Consider the following 20,507-nt stretch of genomic DNA (forward strand, 5'->3'; position numbering starts at 1 on the left):
CAGCAAGGATAACTCTGCCGGTTGTGAAACTCTGCTCACTAGGGGTAAGGCTAAGGTCGAGGGCCTAGGGAAGTAGACAGAACTCTGTCTTCTTCATGTGCTCGTAGTGGTCCCTCATCACTCTGCGAAGTGCCTTGTGTGAGATAGCTTGCAGTCCCTCCTCGACTGTGTCCTCTATAGTCAACTCGGTAAAAGCTAGGATAGAAGGTAAGGTAGTGCAAGCTAGGAACTTGACTGAGGTGACAATCGATCCTTCAATTCCTCCTTCCTGAGATGGCTTCCCGGTGCAGGTGACCTTGACAAGCTCATCGAGGACTCCTAACGTGACAAGAACTTGGTAGAGGGTCTGTGCAAAACCCCCAAGCTCACATAGGTCGAAGGTAAGCTTGGCGTGGTCTAGAGGTAGCGGTCCTAGAGGCGGCCAATCGATGTTCATTGCCATCTGCATGTTTTTAAGGAACACGTGTTAGCAGGTCCATAATAGATAAGCCTTGCATAAAAGTAATATGCAGGGTCAGTATATAACCGAAAGAAGGGTTGTTCATGTCCTATTCTATCATCCATTTCTGAGGGTTTCGTCCTATGGTCAAATATGGCTCTGATACCAACTGAAATGACCTGATTTCCGTGAAGGGAAATCCACAGAGTCAAAGTGTAATAAGACCGTTGTAGATCGTATTACCCAAATTTCTAGTCGAATACCACATCCATACAACGATAATATCAGAGTACAAATAGTGCAGAATTACATAATTTATTACATCACCGCATTGGCGGAATCAAAAGTAGCATTTATTCAGAACAGATTGAAAATAAGATCACCAAACTCGAGCGTAGGCACGAACCCCGCAATCATCAAACTCCTCAGAGCTATACTCCTCAGCAAAACCTGTGTGCCAAAATTTATCAGTATGATTTGTACTGGTCACTCCCACCCTATTAGCATTGCTTTGTGGAAATTGGATGCAAGTTGGATATAATCAAAAGGAACCTATAAGGCTGGGGTTTCCTATGTATTAGCATGTTAAGTATATAATAATAGTTGGTCAAGTTTTAACACCATTCCCACACACATTCCACCCCATTCCCTTTCCAGAGCCAGGTTTTGGTCCTGGGATCATTATACCACCATCTCCATATCATCACCATACCATCGCTCAGTCGACAGGCCAACTCCCTCTTGGCACTGTCTTAAGGCCCGTAGCCCCTGGCTACGTCCGACACTCTCTCATGGGGGAAGAAGAGAAGAACTCATCTCTCTATCTAGTTTAAGCGAAACCCAGGAAAGGTCCATAGCCGACAAGTCGGCATATGTATCAATCGATCAACCAAACACTCTGCAGAGGTTTTACATACCCACAAGATAGCCATCCTGACGGTGCCCCATCTAGGTAGATTTTGGCCGCTTGCTAGCCTAGAACGATGCCACCCTACCTCTCAGCCCTGAAACATCCCAAGTCTAGTCTGGGATAGCTGATGCTGTGAGTTGTAGACAGAGCCGGGGCCCTTCGGATGTCAAGAGCCAGGTCCACAAGGCCTCCTAAAGTCTTAGAAGGGTGTGGGGGAAACCGCATGCCCTGTACCTCCTTGCACACGTTCGTCTAGCAGTAGTGGCATTGTTCTACCAAGTAGTCCGACCGTCCCGCACCATATAGGGTGAGTGGGATGTAAAGGATTCCCGGTGAGTCTGAGTACTAGTAAGTCCTTAGGGATTGACCAAGCTAGAATGTCTTCATCAGAGTTTCCATTTTATGTGCCACCACAGCACCTCTACCCCGAGCTCCACCTCTCTAAGGTTCACACCCAAGGACACCTCCAATTACCATTTACCCTCCACAGGTATTCCATATCCAAGTGCCCAGGTAGCACCACATGGCAAGACTCGCCTCAGGCTTGTCACATACTCTAACTTGGTCACCCTCCACACACCCAAGTCACACACGCAGCACTCTCCCCATAGTCCAGATAACACCATTTTCCACCACGCATTAATATAGTATAAGCATAGTAGAAGTATAAGCAATGAAATATAGCAATAAGCGTGTGTCTAGCCTAATAGTAGGGTATGCAGGGATAAGGTTGTGTCAAGGTAAAGGCCATCAAGTAAGCATACTACCATGCAAGTCCTATCATAGTATGATTATAACAGTAAAGTAAAGCAATAGCAGTTCTACATTAGCCATGCGTAAATAGGTGCTATGAGATTGGGTGGGATGTGGCACCTTTAGTGCTTTAGTGTAGTCGTCTCCATACTCCTCACGGTACCCTCAGCCCTCGTCCGTCTAGTTCTCCTCTGAGTCTGCAAATGATCGCATTATACTCGTGTTAGTGATGTCTATAGAATAGCATAAAGAAGCAATGAAAATTCAAAAGAGCCAAATGCATTCAAACAAGGGTTCATTGTGTAAAGTTCGAATTTAGATGAATTTTGGTCCTAGTTTCGTATTTTTCTGAAGTCATATGAATTAGTTATGAATTTTTGAAGTTTAAATCATCTCTGAAAATGGGAAAAAGGCTAATTAATTCAGGGCTGACATGTGTCACACTGTGACTGGTCCACGTGGCATGCTGACATCAGCATGACATCATCATCTCGGTTTTGGTACTAATAGGTGGGGTCCCGCATGATGTCATCATGACATCAGCATGACGTCACTCAATGACAAGTGAGTCCAGCGGCTCTGTGTCGCTGACTTGTGGGTCCGGTCTAAGTCATCGTCAAGCCAATCGGGCGAGACATCGATCAATAGATCATAGTCACTGATAGGTGGTCCTGGTCAATCGGTCAGGGTTGACCAGTTAATGGACAATACAAGCCAGGCCTCGACCGGTCTGGTTGGGCCTAGATACAGGCTGGGCTTTGGCCTACCACATGGCCCACGCTGGTGCGGCCATGTCGTTCTACTAGGCCACTAACGGGCCTTGATCCACGGGCATAGGTGAGGCGTGGTTTATGGTGAACCCGCCTGTGTTGGTCCATAGACCGTAGAGTCGGTCTATGAAAGACTTGGTCCACTTACTCCTTCCCAGGGTTTGGTTCACGTGCACGACGTGGTCATGGTCGGAGCTCGGCGAAGCTGCTCAGGATGTGGTCGGTGAGGTCGTGGTCGAAGCTACTCGATGGAGCTGCCCGGGACATGGTCGGCGTGGTTATGGTCAACGAGGTCATGGTCGGAGCTGCTCGGCAGAGCTGCTTAGGATGTGGTCGGCATGGTCGTGGTCGGCGAGGTCATGGTCAGAGCTCGGTGATGGGAAAATCCCCTTCTCTTCCCCGATGGGGCTCCCACTGGCGGTGAGGTCACCAACGAGCTCCCACGGCGGTGCTAGTGTCCGATTTGGGTAGGCAATAGTTTCCACATGCTTCGATGAGTGCAGCGGTGGGGTCAAGGTGGTGACTGGGGCTTCATAGGGTCCCAGCCACGGTGAACAGCGGTGTGGGTTTGTCGGTGTGCATGGACAGGGCTATAGTGGTAGCAAGAGCCCAGTTGGAGGAGCATGTGAGCTCCACGGTGCTTCTATGGCCACGGTGAGCGTGTTGGAGGAGCTCCTGGTACTCCCAGTGGCTCTGATCATGGTGATGGGGGCAAAGCAGAGGTGGTGGCACTCCGACGAGGTGCGGTGCGGCAACGCAGGGCTCCGGTGGGCTTCTTCCTCGGCTAAGGTGAGCACAGTGTGTCTCTCGACATGGCAGAGCCAGTCAGGTGTCAATGTTGCCTTTACCGCAACATAGAAGATGCGGTGGTCTCACCATGGTTGTGCTCTCGGCCATGGTGAGCGCATCCGTGCATGTGCGCTCCTGCTCCAATGTACAACGTCATGGCTAGGGTCCTCCTTTTGGCTGATGGCAGTGCACACGGTGCGTCCTGGGTCTTGGTAAGTGTGGCCATGGTGGTCTCCCTATCTAACTAGTTGGGATAGGCCAGAGCTCAAAGCTTTAGCAAGGTTTCAATCATGGTGGTGCACGTTCCATTTGGCTAGGGGGTGGTCTCAGCAAGATGGCTCACTGTAGGGTTCATGGCAATAGGATGGCGGTGCGGTGGCGAGGCGAGGTCATGATGAGGCGATGCAGTGCCGTGCCGAGCAGCTACGTCGCTGTAGCTGATCGGGGCGGCGCTCCTGGCTCCGGCGAGGTGCTCCTCGCCGCGGCTTCCTTCTCCTCCTTACTTCTCCCTCATCCCTCTCTCATCTTGACGTTGTGTGGTGCTACGCCACCAGCGGCGGCGGCGAACGGGTTGAGGGTTAGGGCTCATGGACGTTGGCTTTTATAGCCGAGCTCCAAGGGCTCCAATGGCGGATGGTGATCGGGCGGTGGTGATACATGCGGCGCATCCGATGGCTCTTGTGCGGTTGTGTAGGTGTGGCACAAGGGGGAACAAGGTCATGTGATTTGCATGACCCTGGGCCCGCACCTGCCACACTGGTCGGCTCTCGGTCGCGTGGGAGAGGTTGGCGTGGGGAGGAAGAAGATGCTACTGTGCTGACAAGCAGGGTCGGGTCGTTAGGCGCTTGGCGCGATGTGGTTGCGTGCTGCGCATGATGACTGACGAGCGGGCTCAGCTTGTCAGCGGCTATGCGCATGCGGGCAGCGATGCTGGGCCGGCTCGCAAGCCCAAGCAGGCCTAGGCTGCTGCTGCTCCCTCTTCTTTCCTTCCTCTTTTATTTGTTGCCAATTTGGTTAGGGTTTATCATAAATATTAAGTAAGTTAGTTAAACATCACATAAGGCAAAAGAATCCAAATCACAAGTGGGTCTAAGGATGCATGCATGATTTATTTATTTAGGAATTTAATTACACATGTGGCATAAAACCAAACTATGCTTGTGATCTTAACCTAGTTGGGTTACATCCAATCCAAAACTAGGGTTGGGCTTCTATATATGTCACTCAACATCACATAGGGTTAAACAAAAATTTTGTTATTGTGATTTTTGGTGTGTGGATTTTTGGGTTGTTATAGGTAGTCCTCATCTGAGCTATCGCAAGGGTCACTTTCGACCATCCCCTCCTACTGAGCATCAAGCTGCTCCTCCTCTATAGCTGTTATGTCCCTGATGGTCTCATCCTACTGAGCTATAGTCTCTGGCACCTCTGGATGTTGGCTTGGCTAGCTAGGTGTCCTCACTGCACTATGTCAGATCATCTGAGTCATGTTGTATGTAAGGAACTCTATAGTAGCACCACTATACTTTGCCAGCATTTTAGGTGGTGTCATAGTAAGTGTCCTGTGGATCAGGAATGTAATCTAATGAGCATATGACAGCTATCTGTGACCCCTGAACCCCTCTACAATAGTATCCTCCATCTCTAAAAGAAGGAGATCCCAAATATCAAACACAGTCTACTGCATCAGAGAGTTTAGTAGCCATAGCTGTATGCGAGTCAAGCCCTAGCGATACCCCATCCTCGGAAGCAGTGTCCTTCTCATAATAGCATCCAGCACTCTAGTTGTAGGAGTGAGATCACTGGGTGTCCTGCTCGACCCCTCGCCGAATGGCTCTGTAAAGCAATGGCGGACTAGATCTATAGGGGGCACAAGACCGTCGTGAGGGCATCTAGGAGGCACTGTCTGTCCATAGCAAATCTCATGTAGCCAGATGGGCTGCTCCTAAAGTTTGAGTATCTCTCTGACCCTAGTGCTCATCAGCCTGTAATCTCTACCTCTAAAAGCAAAGTGAATGAATCTATGCTGTGGGTCAATCCAAAGTGTAGCATAGAACTAACAGACCCAAGATGGAACATATAAGCCTATCCATCCAAGTAAATCTATCAGCCTTGGTAGGTAAGATAGGTTAGGGCGAATATGCTCTCTAGCTGCTGCTACAATGGTCTCAATGTTGCATACCCTCTGAGATCTGAATACTGCCTCACTATTAAGATATGCATTATAAAAAACTTCCTGTAGAGGTGTGTAGAAGCCTTCTAAAGCTCGGTTATCCCTCCTCGGCGGGAACCACTGCTCAAACTCCATAAATCTGAGCTGTTGAACCTGCTTGGTCGTGGCGGCCCTCAAATCCAAGTGAGTCACTAGAGGCGGACCCTATGGTCTAGGTGGTGGACGTGAACCTCTCCGGTGTGTCTCTGATATCGGTGTGACTAGGGCACGGGTACAACTAGAGTGGCGAAGCTATGACTGAGGTGCCTACTCTATCTCCTCGGACTGCTCTCCCTCCTGAGTCTGCTATGCTGGTTATGGCTGCTGCTGAGGCTCCCCTAAGACTGACTCTCATCAATAGCGACATGCCGTCCTCCAACCATGAGTGTCCTAGTTGGACCACCATGACGACACTCAATCTGCTCAAGTGTAGCCCTCGTAGATGCAGAAAGCTGATATGCAATAACAACACCACTCCGAGCACCTCCTCTCTCTGCGTGCTCTGTGACCTCTACAACTGTGACTACTCTCGCTGTATCTACATCAAGGTACTTGCGCTTCCTTGTTGCTAGCTCCTTTGTCACCTTGCCTTTTACACCTATAGGCGGGCGAGGTGGGGGCCTCAGATCCTCATCACCAGGACCTCCTCTAACATTCTTGACATGAGCCATTTGATGAAGCTGAAAAGAACAACTGCCCTAACAAGAATCAATTGCCAACTATCACCTTCGAGGCTTGGCCTCGATCCGTACTCGTGAGCTTGGCCCCGAGTTAACTGTCAACTACCAAAGGGACCACAATGGCACCAACTCGTTGCATGATAGAATAGATAGGATATACAAATAAATACAATATATCTAGAGATACGAAACCCTAAGAAAGCAAGTAATAGATACGAAATTAGAAACAAGGGCTTGCTACCTGATGAACCAGCGAATCAACGAGAAAAGAAATGAATCGAGGAACCACCGGGTCGGCACTGAAGCTAGGGTTAGGGTTGCGAAGTTTGGCGAGGAATCGGTTGTTGAGAGGCGACATGGGCACTGGTGCATGAAACAATGCGGTAGGGGAGGCACTAGTGCGAGCTAGGGCACGGGTATGGCGGCGGCGCTGGTATAGTGGCGTGGCTCTAGTGAAGGCAGGATGGCGGCACTAGCAGGACACGGCGGCGTGACTATGGGGAGGCGGCATGGAGTAGAGGCATAGGTAGTGGGAGTAGGGCGGCGCAGCTGCGGCAGCATGGAGCTAGTGCGCTGGCAGGAGCGGCTGTGCAGCGAGCACTTGGTGTGAGCAGGCTGCGGCGGCGCGGTGGCATACGGTGGCGTGTGACCTTGAGAGGGCGCAGTGCGGTGCGGTGGCAGTGTAGGCGGCTAGGGCGTAGGTGAAAGGTCCTTGTGTGGTTTTGGTAATTGGGTGACAACCTAGGTGGAGTAATTGTGTTTATGTGAGATACATAGGTGATTAGTCCACAGGTATATGTGTGTGAGCAACATATGCCATGAAGGTGAAAATGGCATGAAGATGTTGCAAAGCTCACACATGTGATGATGAAGGAGCTCATTGCACATGAGACATGACATTGAGTCATGTGATCAAGGTGGAGAAGATCAAGACAAGACTTGGCTTGATGGACCGGTTGCAAGCATGAAGGGCAAGTCGAAGGCTTTGGAGCGATGGACCGTATGGCAGTGAAGCTTGAGCAAGACTTGGTGCCGATGGACGAAGGCAACGGTGAAAAGCAAGTGAAGTCAAGATCGATGAACCAATATGATCACGTGATGATATGAAGTGGAACAAATCATTGTTTATCATGTTGGTGCATGTGTTGCATTGACATTGGAGAGGATGGAATGAAATGTGCAAGGCAAAGGTATAACCTAGGGCATTTCATTTCACCGGTCATAGGTGTGTAGAAAAGTTGATGATCGGGTTTAGGATAGATGGCCGTTCTATCAAGAGGGGCAAACTTGTTTGCATATCGGTCATCTAAGTGCCACTCGAGTGATCTAACTTTGCATTGTCGCTAGGATTGAGTGGCGTGGCAAGTTGAGTGGCTAATCCTTTGGAAAATGATTGTGAAAATGCTAACACACACACACATGATGGTGTACACTTGGTGGTGTTGGCACATTTACAAAGGAGATGAAGTTGGAGTTGATGTGGATTAACTCGGTGATGAAACGGAGGCGAGAAGGGTTTGAAACTCCACCGACGCCCTATATAGAAAAGATAGGGTCTCACAGAGTGGACCGGACGCTAGTCACATGGTGACTGAACGCTGGGGTCCTGCGTCCGATCAGTGGTGGCCAAGAGCGTGCAGGCGTCGGTCTTCGACCGGACGCTGGCGATGGAAGTGACCAAACGCTGGTAGGGTGTGTCCGGTTAGGCTGATGTATGGTGACATAGGTGACATAGAAAAGTTAGAGAAGGACCAGACGCTGACGCTGCGTCCGATCGTGACCAACCAGACGCGTCCGGTCGTGACTGGTACCTTACTAGAAACGACCAGACGCTTGGGTTGCTATGTCCGGTTAGTTTGTGCAGCTACGTCCGGTCATCACTTGACCATTAAGATCAAGTGACTGAGGTTGAATGGAGGCAACATGTGGCGAGCATCCGTTGACCGGACGCTGAGGTCCTACGTCCGGTCGTCCTGAGTTTTGCCCAGTGAAGGGGTAATGGCTAGTTTAGCCCATGGGGCTATAAATAGAAGGTGGTCTCAGCCATGGCTAGTGCTGAGCACCTTGGGGGACTTTGTGTCCATGCTTGAGAGTGCTTAGAAGCCCTCCATCTCACATATACTTGATAGTGATCATCCGATTGTGTGAGAGAGCGATTCTAGTGCGATTGCATCGTGAGGTTGTATCGAGTGGCACTAGGTGATCGAGTTGCAAGTCAGTGGTGCTTGTTACTCTCGGTGGTTGCCACCTCCTAGATGGCTTGGTGGTGGTCTCCGTCAAAGCCCGCAAGAAGCTTGTCCGGTGCTCCGGAGAAGAGCTTTGTGAGGGGCATTGTGCTTGCCCTACGGGAGCCGCGAAGAGCAACTCTAGTAAAGCGTGTTATTGAGCTACCCTCACTTTTAGGGTAGGTTCTTGCGGTGCCCAACGTGCGGGCTTGGCGGGTGATGCCAATTAGCCACTGAACCACCAAGTGAGCGGTCGACACAACGGGGACTAGCGTGTTGGCAAGCACGTGAACCTCAGGAGAAAAAATCACCGTGTCAATCTTGTTCTTCCTGTTGGTTTGCATCCTCGTTACAAAAGCTTGTAATTACTTTCATATACATTGTGCTTGTGTAGTTGCTCTTGTAATTAGTTAGCTTGTGTAGCTCACTAGTTACCTTCTTGCTTGTGTAGCATAGAAGTAGCTCCCTTGCGTGGCTAATTTGGTTTGTGTAACCTTGTTAGTCACATTGCTTAGTTTGTGTAGCTAAGTATTTGCGCTCTCTAATTTGGCATTGGTTTCCTTGTTATTGAGCATTGCTAGTGAGTTTAGTTGGCTTTGTGCTTTTGCTTACTAGCATGTGTGGGAGCTCTCTCATTACTTGAAGTACTAGTAGCATAGGTTTGTGTGACCTTGCTCCTAGAATTGATTAGGTGAGCTCTAGCTAGCCTGGCACCTTTGTTGCTTAATTAGTATCTTTGGAAGGTGCTAGAGAACATAAATAAAGGGGTGTAGTCTTGGCTAGACCGATAGTTTTAATTCTGCACTTATTTCGGGTAGCTAACGTGATTAATTTTAGAAAGGACTATTCACCCCTCCTCTAGTCCGCCATCTTGACCCTACAGTAGGCACGGGCAAAGGTGAGCTCGAGGCGAGGCGGTGATGTTGGCATGAGCACGAGCGGGTTGGGTCAGGTTGTGGCTCAATCTTGGTTTTATGGTGCCCCCCACGACGGAATAGATAAAGAAACAGAGAAGAAACCGGATCATGTACGTTTTCTACTGATCGGACGCTACGGTGGCAGCGACCAGACGCTGCCACCCAGTGTCCGGTCGATTCCAAAGAGATCCAAAACCCCTAGAATCGTGACTGGACGCGTCCGATCACCACTGACCGGACGCAGGCAGAGTCCGGTCGATCCTGACTTCGTCTTCTTCGCTTGATTGTATGTTGGATCGCCACCTGACCGAATGCTGGGAAAGCACTATTTCAGCATCCGGTCACTCCTTCTTAGCAGTAGTTCACCTCCTGTGAACTGACCGGTGCAGCGTCTGGTCACTCTTTTTCCAGCAAATCTTCAAAGTCCTTCGCGCTGTCTGTTCCCAATCAAGTCTCAACTCCAATAAGATCCAAATAAACACCAATTGGGACTGATGTGAGTAACTTCTCCTAAACCCTCAAAATTTTCAAAATATTTTGCCTTAGGATATAATTCTTTTTAAGAAAATAGGCAATAAGAGAGCAATTGAAGATAAACGACAAAGCAACATTCATGCATGTGCAATGCGATACTTGAAAGTAAATCTAGTTGCTTGTCAAGTTTGATCCAAGGTTAAGCTTCTTCACATGCTTTACGGTGGTTATCTTAACCATGTTAGACAAGCCCTATATGCATTACAAAAAATTAAACATGTTGTATATTACAATGCAATGCAAGGGACAACACAAGCTCATCTTTTAGTGAAGTTACAAAAATCAAGCACATTGAGCTCATTCCGTAATTGACAAAAAGTCATCTCATCTAGCGGTTTAGTGAGGATATCTGTCAATTGATCCTCGGTCCTTACACCTTCTAATGAAATGTCATTCTTTGCAACATGATCTCTAAGAAAGTGATGGCAGATATCTATGTGCTTGGTGCGAGAGTGTTGAACCGGATTATTTACAAGTTTTACCACACTTTCATTGTCGCACAAAAGAGACATTTTTTCTAAAACTACACCATAATCTAGCAAAGTTTGTTTTATGTAAAGTATTTGTGCACAACAAGCACCCGCGATAATGTATTCTGCTTCGGCGGTGGACAAAGCCATACTATTTTGTTTCTTGGAGGACCAAGACACAAGTGATCTACCAAGCAAATGGCACCCTTCGGATGTGCTTTTTCTATCCAGTTTGCAACCGGCATAATCCGAATCGGAATAGCCAACTAATTCAAATATAGCTCCTTTGGGATACCAAAGGCCAATGCTTGGTGTGTGCTTAAGACACCTAAGGATTCTTTTAATGGCAATTAAATGAGTTTCCTTAGGATTAGCTTGAAATCTAGCACACATACACACACTAAACATGATGTTGGGCCTAGATGTGGTTAAATATAACAAGCTACCAATCATAGAGTGGTAGAGAGTTTGATCAACCATGTTATCTCCCTCATCTAGGTCGAGATGTCTATTAGTTGGCATTAGTATCTTGATTGGTTTACATTCATCCATTTTGAATCTTTTGAGAAGATCCTTAGTATACTTTTCTTGAGAGATGAAAATTCCTTTTCTTATTTGCTTGACTTGAAAACCAAGAAAGAATGTAAGCTCTCCAATCATTGACATCTTGAACTCTTTCGACATCAATTCACCAAACTCTTTGCAAGAATCTTCATTTGATGATCCAAAGATGATATCATCAATATACACTTGACAAATGAAGATATGCCCATCAAGCTTCTTGGTGAATAATGTGGTGTCGACTTTTCTAATGGTGAAGCCCTTCTCAATGAGAAAGTCTCGAAGGCGCTCATACCAAGCTCTTGAGGCTTGCTTAAGCCCATATAACGCCATAGACAACCTATAAACATGATTAGGATACTAGGGTCTTCAAACCTGGGAGGTTGATCAACATAGACTAGTTCATTAATAAAGCCATTTAAAAATGCACTTTTTACATCCATTTGATATAGTTTCATCTCATGATGTGATGCATATGCAAGAAGGATATGAATGGCTTCTAGTCTTGCAACTGGTGCAAAGGTCTCTCCAAAATTCAAACCTTCAACTTGAGAGAACCCCTTTGCAACTAGTCTTGCCTTATTCCTCACAACAACGCCTTGATAATCTTGCTTATTGCGGAACACCCACTTTGTTCTAATGACTCTTACACCTTTTGGTCGCTCTTCAAGAGTCCAAACGTCATTGCGGGTGAAGTTGTTCAACTCTTTATGCATGGCATTTATCCAATCCGGATCTTGAAGAGCTTCTTCTACCTTGGTAGGCTCAAAACAAGAGACAAAAGAGTGATGTGCAATAAATAAAGCAAATTTTTATGAGCGAGTCATTACACCCTTTCATGGACTCCCTATGATAAGATATTGTGGATGAGTTTGTAGTAGAGGTGTGTTTCTTCTATTGATCACTTGAGGAGGAGGTTGTGGAGCATCAACATCTTGTGCTTGTACCACCATTTGATCATGGGAGACATGAGTGTCTTCATTTTTTATTCTCCCATATTTACCACCATCTTATGGCATATTTGATGAAGAAGGTGGATCAATCACTTTTACATCATCTTCATCATCTTTAGGCTTGATGTCTCCAACTAGAATGTTCTTCATAGCCTCCCTCAATGGTTCATCACCTACATCATCAAGATTCTCATATGCTCCTTGGGAGCCGTTAGATTTATCAAATTCCACATCACATGTTTCTTCAACCAAGCCGGTGGCATGATTAAATACTCTTTATGCTTTGGCCTTTGATGTGTAACCAACAAGAAAACCAATATCACAATGTCTTTAAAACTTCTCTAGGTATTGTCGCTTCTTGTAGATGTAGCATTTGCAACCAAACACCCTAAAGAAGGAGACGTCCGCTTTCTTCCCATTGAGCAACTCATAAGGTGTCTTGCCAAGAAACTTTTGAAGAAATAGGCGGCTTGATGCATAGCATGCGGTGTTGATAGCTTTTGCCCATAGAGCTTCGGGGGTGTTGTACTCTCTAGCATTGTTCTTGCAAGAGTGATCAATGTCCGGTTCTTTCTCTCAACTACACTATTTTATTGAGGAGTATATGTTGTGGGGACCTCATGCTTGATCCCAACTTCATCACAATATGCTTCTATGTTGTGTTGTCAAATTCTTTACCGTTGTCACTTCTAATCTTTTTTAGCTTCACTTTAAATTCATTTTATTCTCTCTTGGCAAACTTCTTAAAGCATGATGCAACTTTAGATTTGTTATGAACGAAGAATACCCATGTGTATCTTGAATAGTCATTAACAATGACAAGACAATAAAGATTTCCTCCCAAACTCTTGTATATTGTTCATCTAAATAAGTCCATGTGAAGGAGTTCTAGCACTTTTGTGGTTGACATGAAAGCTTTGGTTGGATGAGTATTTGTAACTTGCTTGCCGGCTTGACAAGCACTACAAAGCTTGTCTTTCTCAAACTTCACATCCTTCAACCCTCTCACCAAATCATTCTTCATTAGCTTCTTGAGTGAGCTCATCTTTGGAGGTGAATAGGCAAGCCTTCAAGTTAGCATCTTCGGAGGTGAAGTCCACTAGATATAGGTTATTGTATCTAAATCCTTTGAATATCACTTGATCATCATCCTTCTTAGATACAACAACTTCCTTCTCGATGAACAAGCATTGGAAGCTAAGATCACATAATTGTCCAACGGATAGCAAGTTGAAACTCAATGAAGCAACATATAGCACATTTGAGATAGAATAATTATTTGATATTGCCACTTTACCCAATCCTTTAATGTTGCCCTTTGAATTATCTCCAAATGTGATTCTTTCTTATCCATCTACTTCTTCATCTAGTGAGGTGAACATACGAGGATCACCGGTCATATGTTGTGTGCAACCACTATCAATAACCCAATGACTTCCACCGGTCTTATAGTTCACCTATACACAAGAGATCAAGCTTTAGGAACCTAAACTTGTTGAGGGCCCTTTACCTTCTCAACAAGTGACTTTGCTACCTAAATTTTCTTAGGCCTATTCTTGTTGGGAGGTTCTAAGAACATGACTTTCATCTTTCCACTAGAATCCTTTCTAAGCATGTAATGAGCATTGAAAGCAAAAGGTCTAGCATGCTTGGGCAAGGGTTGTGGTGGTGGAGTTTGGCACTTATGGGCAAAGTGGTCTTCTTGTCCACACTCAAAACATCTCTTTGGATTTGGCTTTGACTTGTGTTGTTGTTGAGCTTGAGCCTTCTTCTCTTGGTTTGCCAGGTACCCAATGCCACTTCTATCCATCTTTATGACGGTGTTCATTAGTAGCTCACTTTAAAGATGCTTGTCTCTTGTGAACTTGCTCAATCTAATCTTGAGATGCTCTTTCTTCAACTTGAGCTTCTTGTTCTCTTCCTTGAGAGCATCATTATTTGTCTCTTCCTTGAGCTTCTTGTTCTATTCTTTGAGCTTCTCATTCTCAAGAGTCAAATCACTATCATGATCAAGAGTTTCTAGCACAATAGTATTGTGGCTTTTGATCTCTTCAAGATCTTTCTTAAGCTTTTCATTGTCATTTTTGAGCTTGACAAACTCATCATAATCATCGGCCTCAACCACTTGCTTGCCCTTGCTACTAGAACTTTGCTCAATGCTCTCAATGATCAAATCATCACATGATATAGCTATATCAATCTTAACAACATTGTTAGTAGCATCATGTGGCTCATTGGATAGAAATTCTTGAGCAATGACAAGATTATCATGATTAATCTTAAGAGAAGTATATTCTTCTTTTAGCTTGTTGTGGCTAGTGATGAGCTCATTGTGTATCCTCTCAAGTTTATCATGTTTATATTTAAGCTCTTTCTTAGAAGATTTGACCTCCTTGAATTTGGATGATATATCATCATTTGCTTCTCTAAGCTCAACACTAGCCTTTTCGGCCACATCACATTTAGCTAAAAGAGAATCATTCTTAGCTTCTAGTTTGTCATTCTTAGCTCTAGTCTTTCTAATGATTTTAGTATATTTGTTTAGCAATTTGACAAGTTCATCATATGAAGGTGATTCAAATTCATCAACATCACTATCACTATCACAATCATCATTGTTAGCATGATCATCACTACTACTATCATCTTTATTTGATACCTTTCGTTTATCCTTGGCCATAAGGCATAGGTGTGTAGGGGATGATAGCGGTGGTGTTGGTGAAGATGATAAGGAGTCAATCACAATGGTGGTCACCTTCTCATTATCACTATCATCATTGGATGAGCCACTAGATGAATCAGTGTCCGTGAGCCAATCACCGACGATGTATGTCTTTCCACTTTTCTTCTTCTTGTGGAAGTCCTTCTTCTTGCCATCTCTCTTCTTGTATGGCTTGTTTTTCTTCTTCTCATCTTCTTCTTCATTGCTTGAATCATCTTTCTTGCCCTAGTACTTGTTCTTGTACTTGTCTCTCTTGGGCTTTGTGCATTGATGTTCTAGGTGACCAAGTTCTCCACAATTATAGCAATCCATCTCCGAGATTAGCTTCCTTCTAGAGCTTGTGAAGAACTTCTTCTTCTTGCCATCGAACTTGATGCCACTCTTGTTGAGCTTCTTTAGCATCTTGGCGGTTCTTTTCACCATGAGAGCAAGGCTTGCATCATCAACTTCATCATCACTTGAGCTCTCATACTCAAGCCTTGCATTGCCCTTCTCTTGGCTAGCTTTGAATGCTAAGTCTTTTTCTTTCTTTTTAGTGGAGGATGAGTCATCTTGTGGTGTGATGTGCATGTATATCTCATGAGCATTGATCTTTCTCAAGATTTATGTCGGTGTAGCGGTAGAAAGATCACCTTGATGAAGCATAATTACAATATGCCCATATTTATCAATGGGGAGGACACTCAAGATCTTTCTTACGACATCGGATGGTTGCATTTGAGTGAGTCCAAGCCCATTGACTTCCTCTACAAGAACATTCAAGCGTGAGTATATTTCATTAGCAGATTCTTTGGGAAGCATCTCAAAAGAGTTAAGCTTTTTCATGACAAGATGATAGCGTTCCTCACGCTCACTCATTGTTCCCTCATGGAGTGCACAAACGTCCAACCATAGTGCATGGGAGTCTTTGTGGTTCCTCGTCCGGTTGAACACATCTTTGCAAATGTCTCTAAAGATGGTGTTTCGAGCCTTTACATTCCACTTTTCATAATTCACCTCATCGTCTTGTAGGTGTGTAGCATCCCAAGGTTTTGAGAAGCCTTGTGAGGTGGCTCTAAGTATTCTAACATCTAGAGCTTCTAGATACGTCTCCATGCGGATTTTCTAATATGAAAAATCATCCCCCTCAAAGATAGGAGGAGGTCGATTCCCATGAGACATCTTTCTCTAAGCGGTTAAGCCTAAATATATGAGCACGAGGCTCTGATACCAATTGAAATAATCAAGATGCCCAAGAGAAGGGGTGAATTGGGCTAATTCTAAATTTCTTTGCAATAATTAAGTCCTACAGTTTGCCCAATTAACCCCTTGTGCCTATAAAGTGTTTCTATTGATCTATCGCACAAAAGTTTAACAACCTATGTTCTAATCCTACTCTAGCATGGCAATGCTATAAATGTAAATGACAAGAATTAAATTGTTCAAAGTAAATGCTCAAAGTAAAGAGAGAAGGAGGAATGCGACGATGTTTTACCGAGGTATCGGAGAGTCACCACTCCCCACTAGTCCTCGTTGGAGCACCCATGTAAGGGTGTAGCTCCCCCTTGATCCGCGCAAGGATCAAGTGCTCTCTACGGGTTGATTCTTTGACACTCCATCGTGGTGAATCACCCGCAACCGCTCACAACTTGAGTTGGGTCATCCACAAGCTCCGTTGAATGATCACCAAACTCTCAATCACCACCAAGTTGTCTAGGTGATGGCGATCACCAAGAGTAACAAGCACGAACTCTCACTTAACCACGACAAGCCTAATGAGAAGGGTGAATGCACACTATGCTACTCTTGATCTCACTAATGAGAGTTCTCTTTGAGATTCTCAAATCTCAATCACCTCACTAGGAGAATGCTCTTCTTGGCACTCTCAAAGGTGTTTTCTCAGATATTGAAATGAGCAAAAGTACCCCCACACACGAATGGAGGAAGTATTTATAACCATGGCTGAAAAATAAACCATTATGTGTCTCTGCGGGGTGACCAGATGCTCTGGTCATGTTGACCGGACACTCTGGTCAGTTCTCCCTGAACTCCAGTGTTAAAGTTATAACCGGACACGTCCGGTCGTAATTTTCCCTCTCTGAAACCTTACTGGAGTCGACCAGGCGCTGGGACTCAGCATTTGGTCACTTCACCTCTCAACGTCCGGTCACACCAGATGATTTCACCTTGATCAAATGAACTGATCGGACTCTGCGCCAGCGTCTGGTCACCCCGGTGCCAGTGTCCGGTCAGTATTTGACCAGCCATTCACTTCCAACTCTCGATCATATGTGAATGAAGTTTGCTCCAATGGATCTAAAGGCTTCTTAGGAGCTACCTAGTGCTAGATTTAGCAAGTGTGCACCACACCTAACTCACTAGACTCACCTAGGTCAAGCTACCCATCCATACCCCCTTAATAGTACGACCAAAGGAAAAACAAAGTCATAAACTACTCTATGTGTTTCTTCAACTCCAATCGACACTTAGAACTAGTCCATCCTTAACCTTGTCGTCCATCCTTTGAAAACTAAAATGATTTCCATCGTAGAGGCATGACCACCATGATAGCCCAATCGATCTCCATTACCATGACCTAACTTAATTGCCTCTGTAAAATATACGTTGGTCATAGTAATCATATATTGTCACTAATTATCGAAACCCAACTAGGGGCCTAGATGCTTTCATATGTGCTTCTCCTTAGCCGTCATTGGAGGAGGGTTAGGGGGTGGAACCCATCGCTTGAAGTGCTCACGTGGATGTCTCCCTCTAAATCAATTATCGAAAAGGAGGTACCTAGGATCAAACTTGTCTGCACCGTCGATCCACTAAAAGAAAAAGCACCTCTCATGGTCCTACACAACGAGATTACAACAAAATATTAGTAGCATACTTACACAAATAAAGAAAAAAGATAGTGAAAATAATTTCTTACATTAAAATGACTGCATGTGTAGAAGCACCGCGCCGCTGTGTCCGGATGTTTCGATTGAAAAACATGGGTCGGGAAACCACAATCACAGTTAGGGATAGGAAGGTCAGAAGGGACGAGGGCAACTTTGTTAGACGCGTCGGTGTATAATTCTCGAGGACGACCCCGTTTTCATCAAAACTCCTTCCAAAACATTTCTTGCATCTAACAAAATGGATGTAATTTAACAAACATAAATCAAAACATCACAAATAAATGTCAATGAGAACCATAACTACAATACAACAAATTTCGTTCTAAGAACTAAAAGCAATTAACATTAAACCATAAACCTACGGTTTCCCATTTGATGCACAACAATGAACCCATAACATAACTACGTGCGCCTAGGTTTGTTAGCTTTTTCACGCCTTTGCATCATCCTACGGTTGTATAATACAAATATTGAGGGATAGAATGAAACCCTAAGTAATGATGATTCTTAGGTTAAAAAATCCGACTAATATATACTGAATCGATGCGAAAAAACTAGGAGAGGAGCGAGGATACCTTGCTCTCGAAGATCTATGGATCAAATCAAAGTTTTCAAGGTCCAATATATCGATTCGTGAGGTAGAGCGAAGTGAGGAGAGAAAAAACCCGAGAGGGAGGAGAAAGAAGAGAAAGAAAGCTCGGACAGGAAGGTTGGGGTCGGGGTTAAAACACAAGCTCGGCGCCATTCACCCTGGCGCCGAGCTCGACGCCACGATCTACGACGCTGAGCTCCCTGCTATGTCACCTCCACGTGGGTCTCGAGCCCAAGAGCTCGGCGTCAGAGACGCTGGCACCGAGACGTGTGACGTCAAGCTAAAGGTCCAGATTCTAAAATCTTTCCTCCAAGAATATTTTTGTAAAAAACTTTAAAAAAAAGCTAAAAATAAAAAATTTGGCCCCCTCTTCCGCTCCTCCCGATTATGGGGCCTGTTTGCTTGGAGGAATTTGAATGGTTTACAAGAATGCTAAAGAAATTTATGAGAGAAAAATACTATTCCAAATAAAAAAAGAAACGAATCAAACCAAATTTAAGGGCACCTGAACTGGGCCTATATATGCAGCCAGCAGCTTCGTCGCCTCCCCTGCCTTCCTCGTTATCGTTAGCATCACCACCATCTTCCTCAACTCTCCCCCTCCCTCCTCTCCATTCGCAGCGTCCAACGAAGAAAGAGGCAGCCGAGCAGCCGAGCGAGCGTGGCAATGGCGAAGGGCGGGCTGACCAAGCTCCGGTGCATCATCAAGAGGTGGCACTCGTCCAGCCGCATCGGCGCCCGCGCGCCGTCGCCCGGCCCCGGCGGCGAGGACGACGGCGGCGCGTCGTTCCACGGCGCGGACGAGGTGCCCAAGGGCCTGCACCCGGTGTATGTCGGCAGGTCGCGCCGCCGGTACCTCATCGCCCAGGAGCTGGTGAACCACCCGCTGTTCCAGACGCTCGTCGACCGCACCGGCGGCGGCGGCGACGCCGGGGGAGCAGCGGGTACCACCGTCGTCGGCTGCGAGGTCGTGCTGTTCGAGCACCTGCTGTGGATGCTGGAGAACACGGACCCGCAGCCGGAGTCCCTCGACGAGCTCGTCGACTACTACGCGTGCTGAGACAGAGACACAGACAGAGCCTCACCCCGCGCCGGCGCCGCCGCCCGGCCCGACGGAGTTGGGTGCTAGTTCAGCTGATGTATCAATTTGTTCGGCATCCGTATGTGTATTCTGTATTGTGTAGGGTAGAGTTGTGATAAATGGCAGATGCGGAGGGTGAATTGAAGCGCCGGATTGATTCGCTTCAGCTAATCGGCCCTGTTCGCTTATTGATTTATGCCAGAGCTTATTAGTCAGTTAATAGTATTTTTTTCTCATAATAAATCAGCACTAGTCGTGTTTATTGGTCAAAAACCCACCAGCGAACAAACCGATGTATCCTTGTGTCGATTCTAAATCGCTAATGCAGAAGAATTTGCGAGTAATCGTCAAAAATTTACTGCTGCAACTACAACTTCGCTGCTGGCTGCTGGCAGATTCATCAGCAAGTATCATGATCTCCTTCTGCCTCCGTCCGACTCAAAATACATGCTCTCCAACGCAAGATCGTGCCGGTTAAACTCTTTACATGGAGTGATTATTAAATTTTACTATAGGAAATTACATGGATATGTAATGCATGTAGTAAGCTCACTTTACGGCTTTGACAGCTGGCGGTGGATATCATCTTGATGCTCGCCATTTCTGCCCATCTCTGTTTGTTCTCTGTTTTTCTTTTTGAAATTCTAGGTGGAATTTTATTGGGGACAACGCGAGTTATTTTCGAAATATTTGTTGAAAGGTTATTTTGAGAATTATGGATAAAATGTTTTTATTGCAAATATTATAAAAAAATATTTAGTGAAAAGTTTCTAAATCGTTATAAAGGTGGTTGATTTAGTTCTAAGCTTTTTTGTTTGTGTGCAAAAAGGAAAGAACAGCCGAAGTGCAAACAGGGACTCCGGGAGTACCTAGCTACCGAGAACAACGATGACCACCAAATGTGTATTTTTTTATTTAAAAATATTATTTTCAAAAAATCCATCCTAAAAATATATCTTTAGATCTAACGTTTTTTCTCGTGTCCGTGTGCCACAACAATACCCGCCGCGC

General features: G+C 45.6%; 1 protein-coding gene across 1 annotated transcript; it reads left to right on the forward strand.

Moving 5' to 3' along the window:
* The first annotated feature begins 18,999 nt into the window (after positions 1-18,999).
* Positions 19,000-19,642, forward strand: LOC136502197 (auxin-responsive protein SAUR76-like). The gene has a single exon (XM_066497664.1). It carries the CDS (start codon positions 19,083-19,085, stop codon positions 19,473-19,475), a length of 393 nt encoding a protein of 130 aa, XP_066353761.1. The 5' UTR covers positions 19,000-19,082; the 3' UTR covers positions 19,476-19,642.
* The last annotated feature ends 865 nt before the right edge of the window (positions 19,643-20,507 follow it).

This window comes from Miscanthus floridulus, chromosome 13, assembly GCF_019320115.1.
Source record: "Miscanthus floridulus cultivar M001 chromosome 13, ASM1932011v1, whole genome shotgun sequence".
In the NCBI taxonomy this organism is placed as follows: Eukaryota; Viridiplantae; Streptophyta; class Magnoliopsida; order Poales; family Poaceae; genus Miscanthus; species Miscanthus floridulus.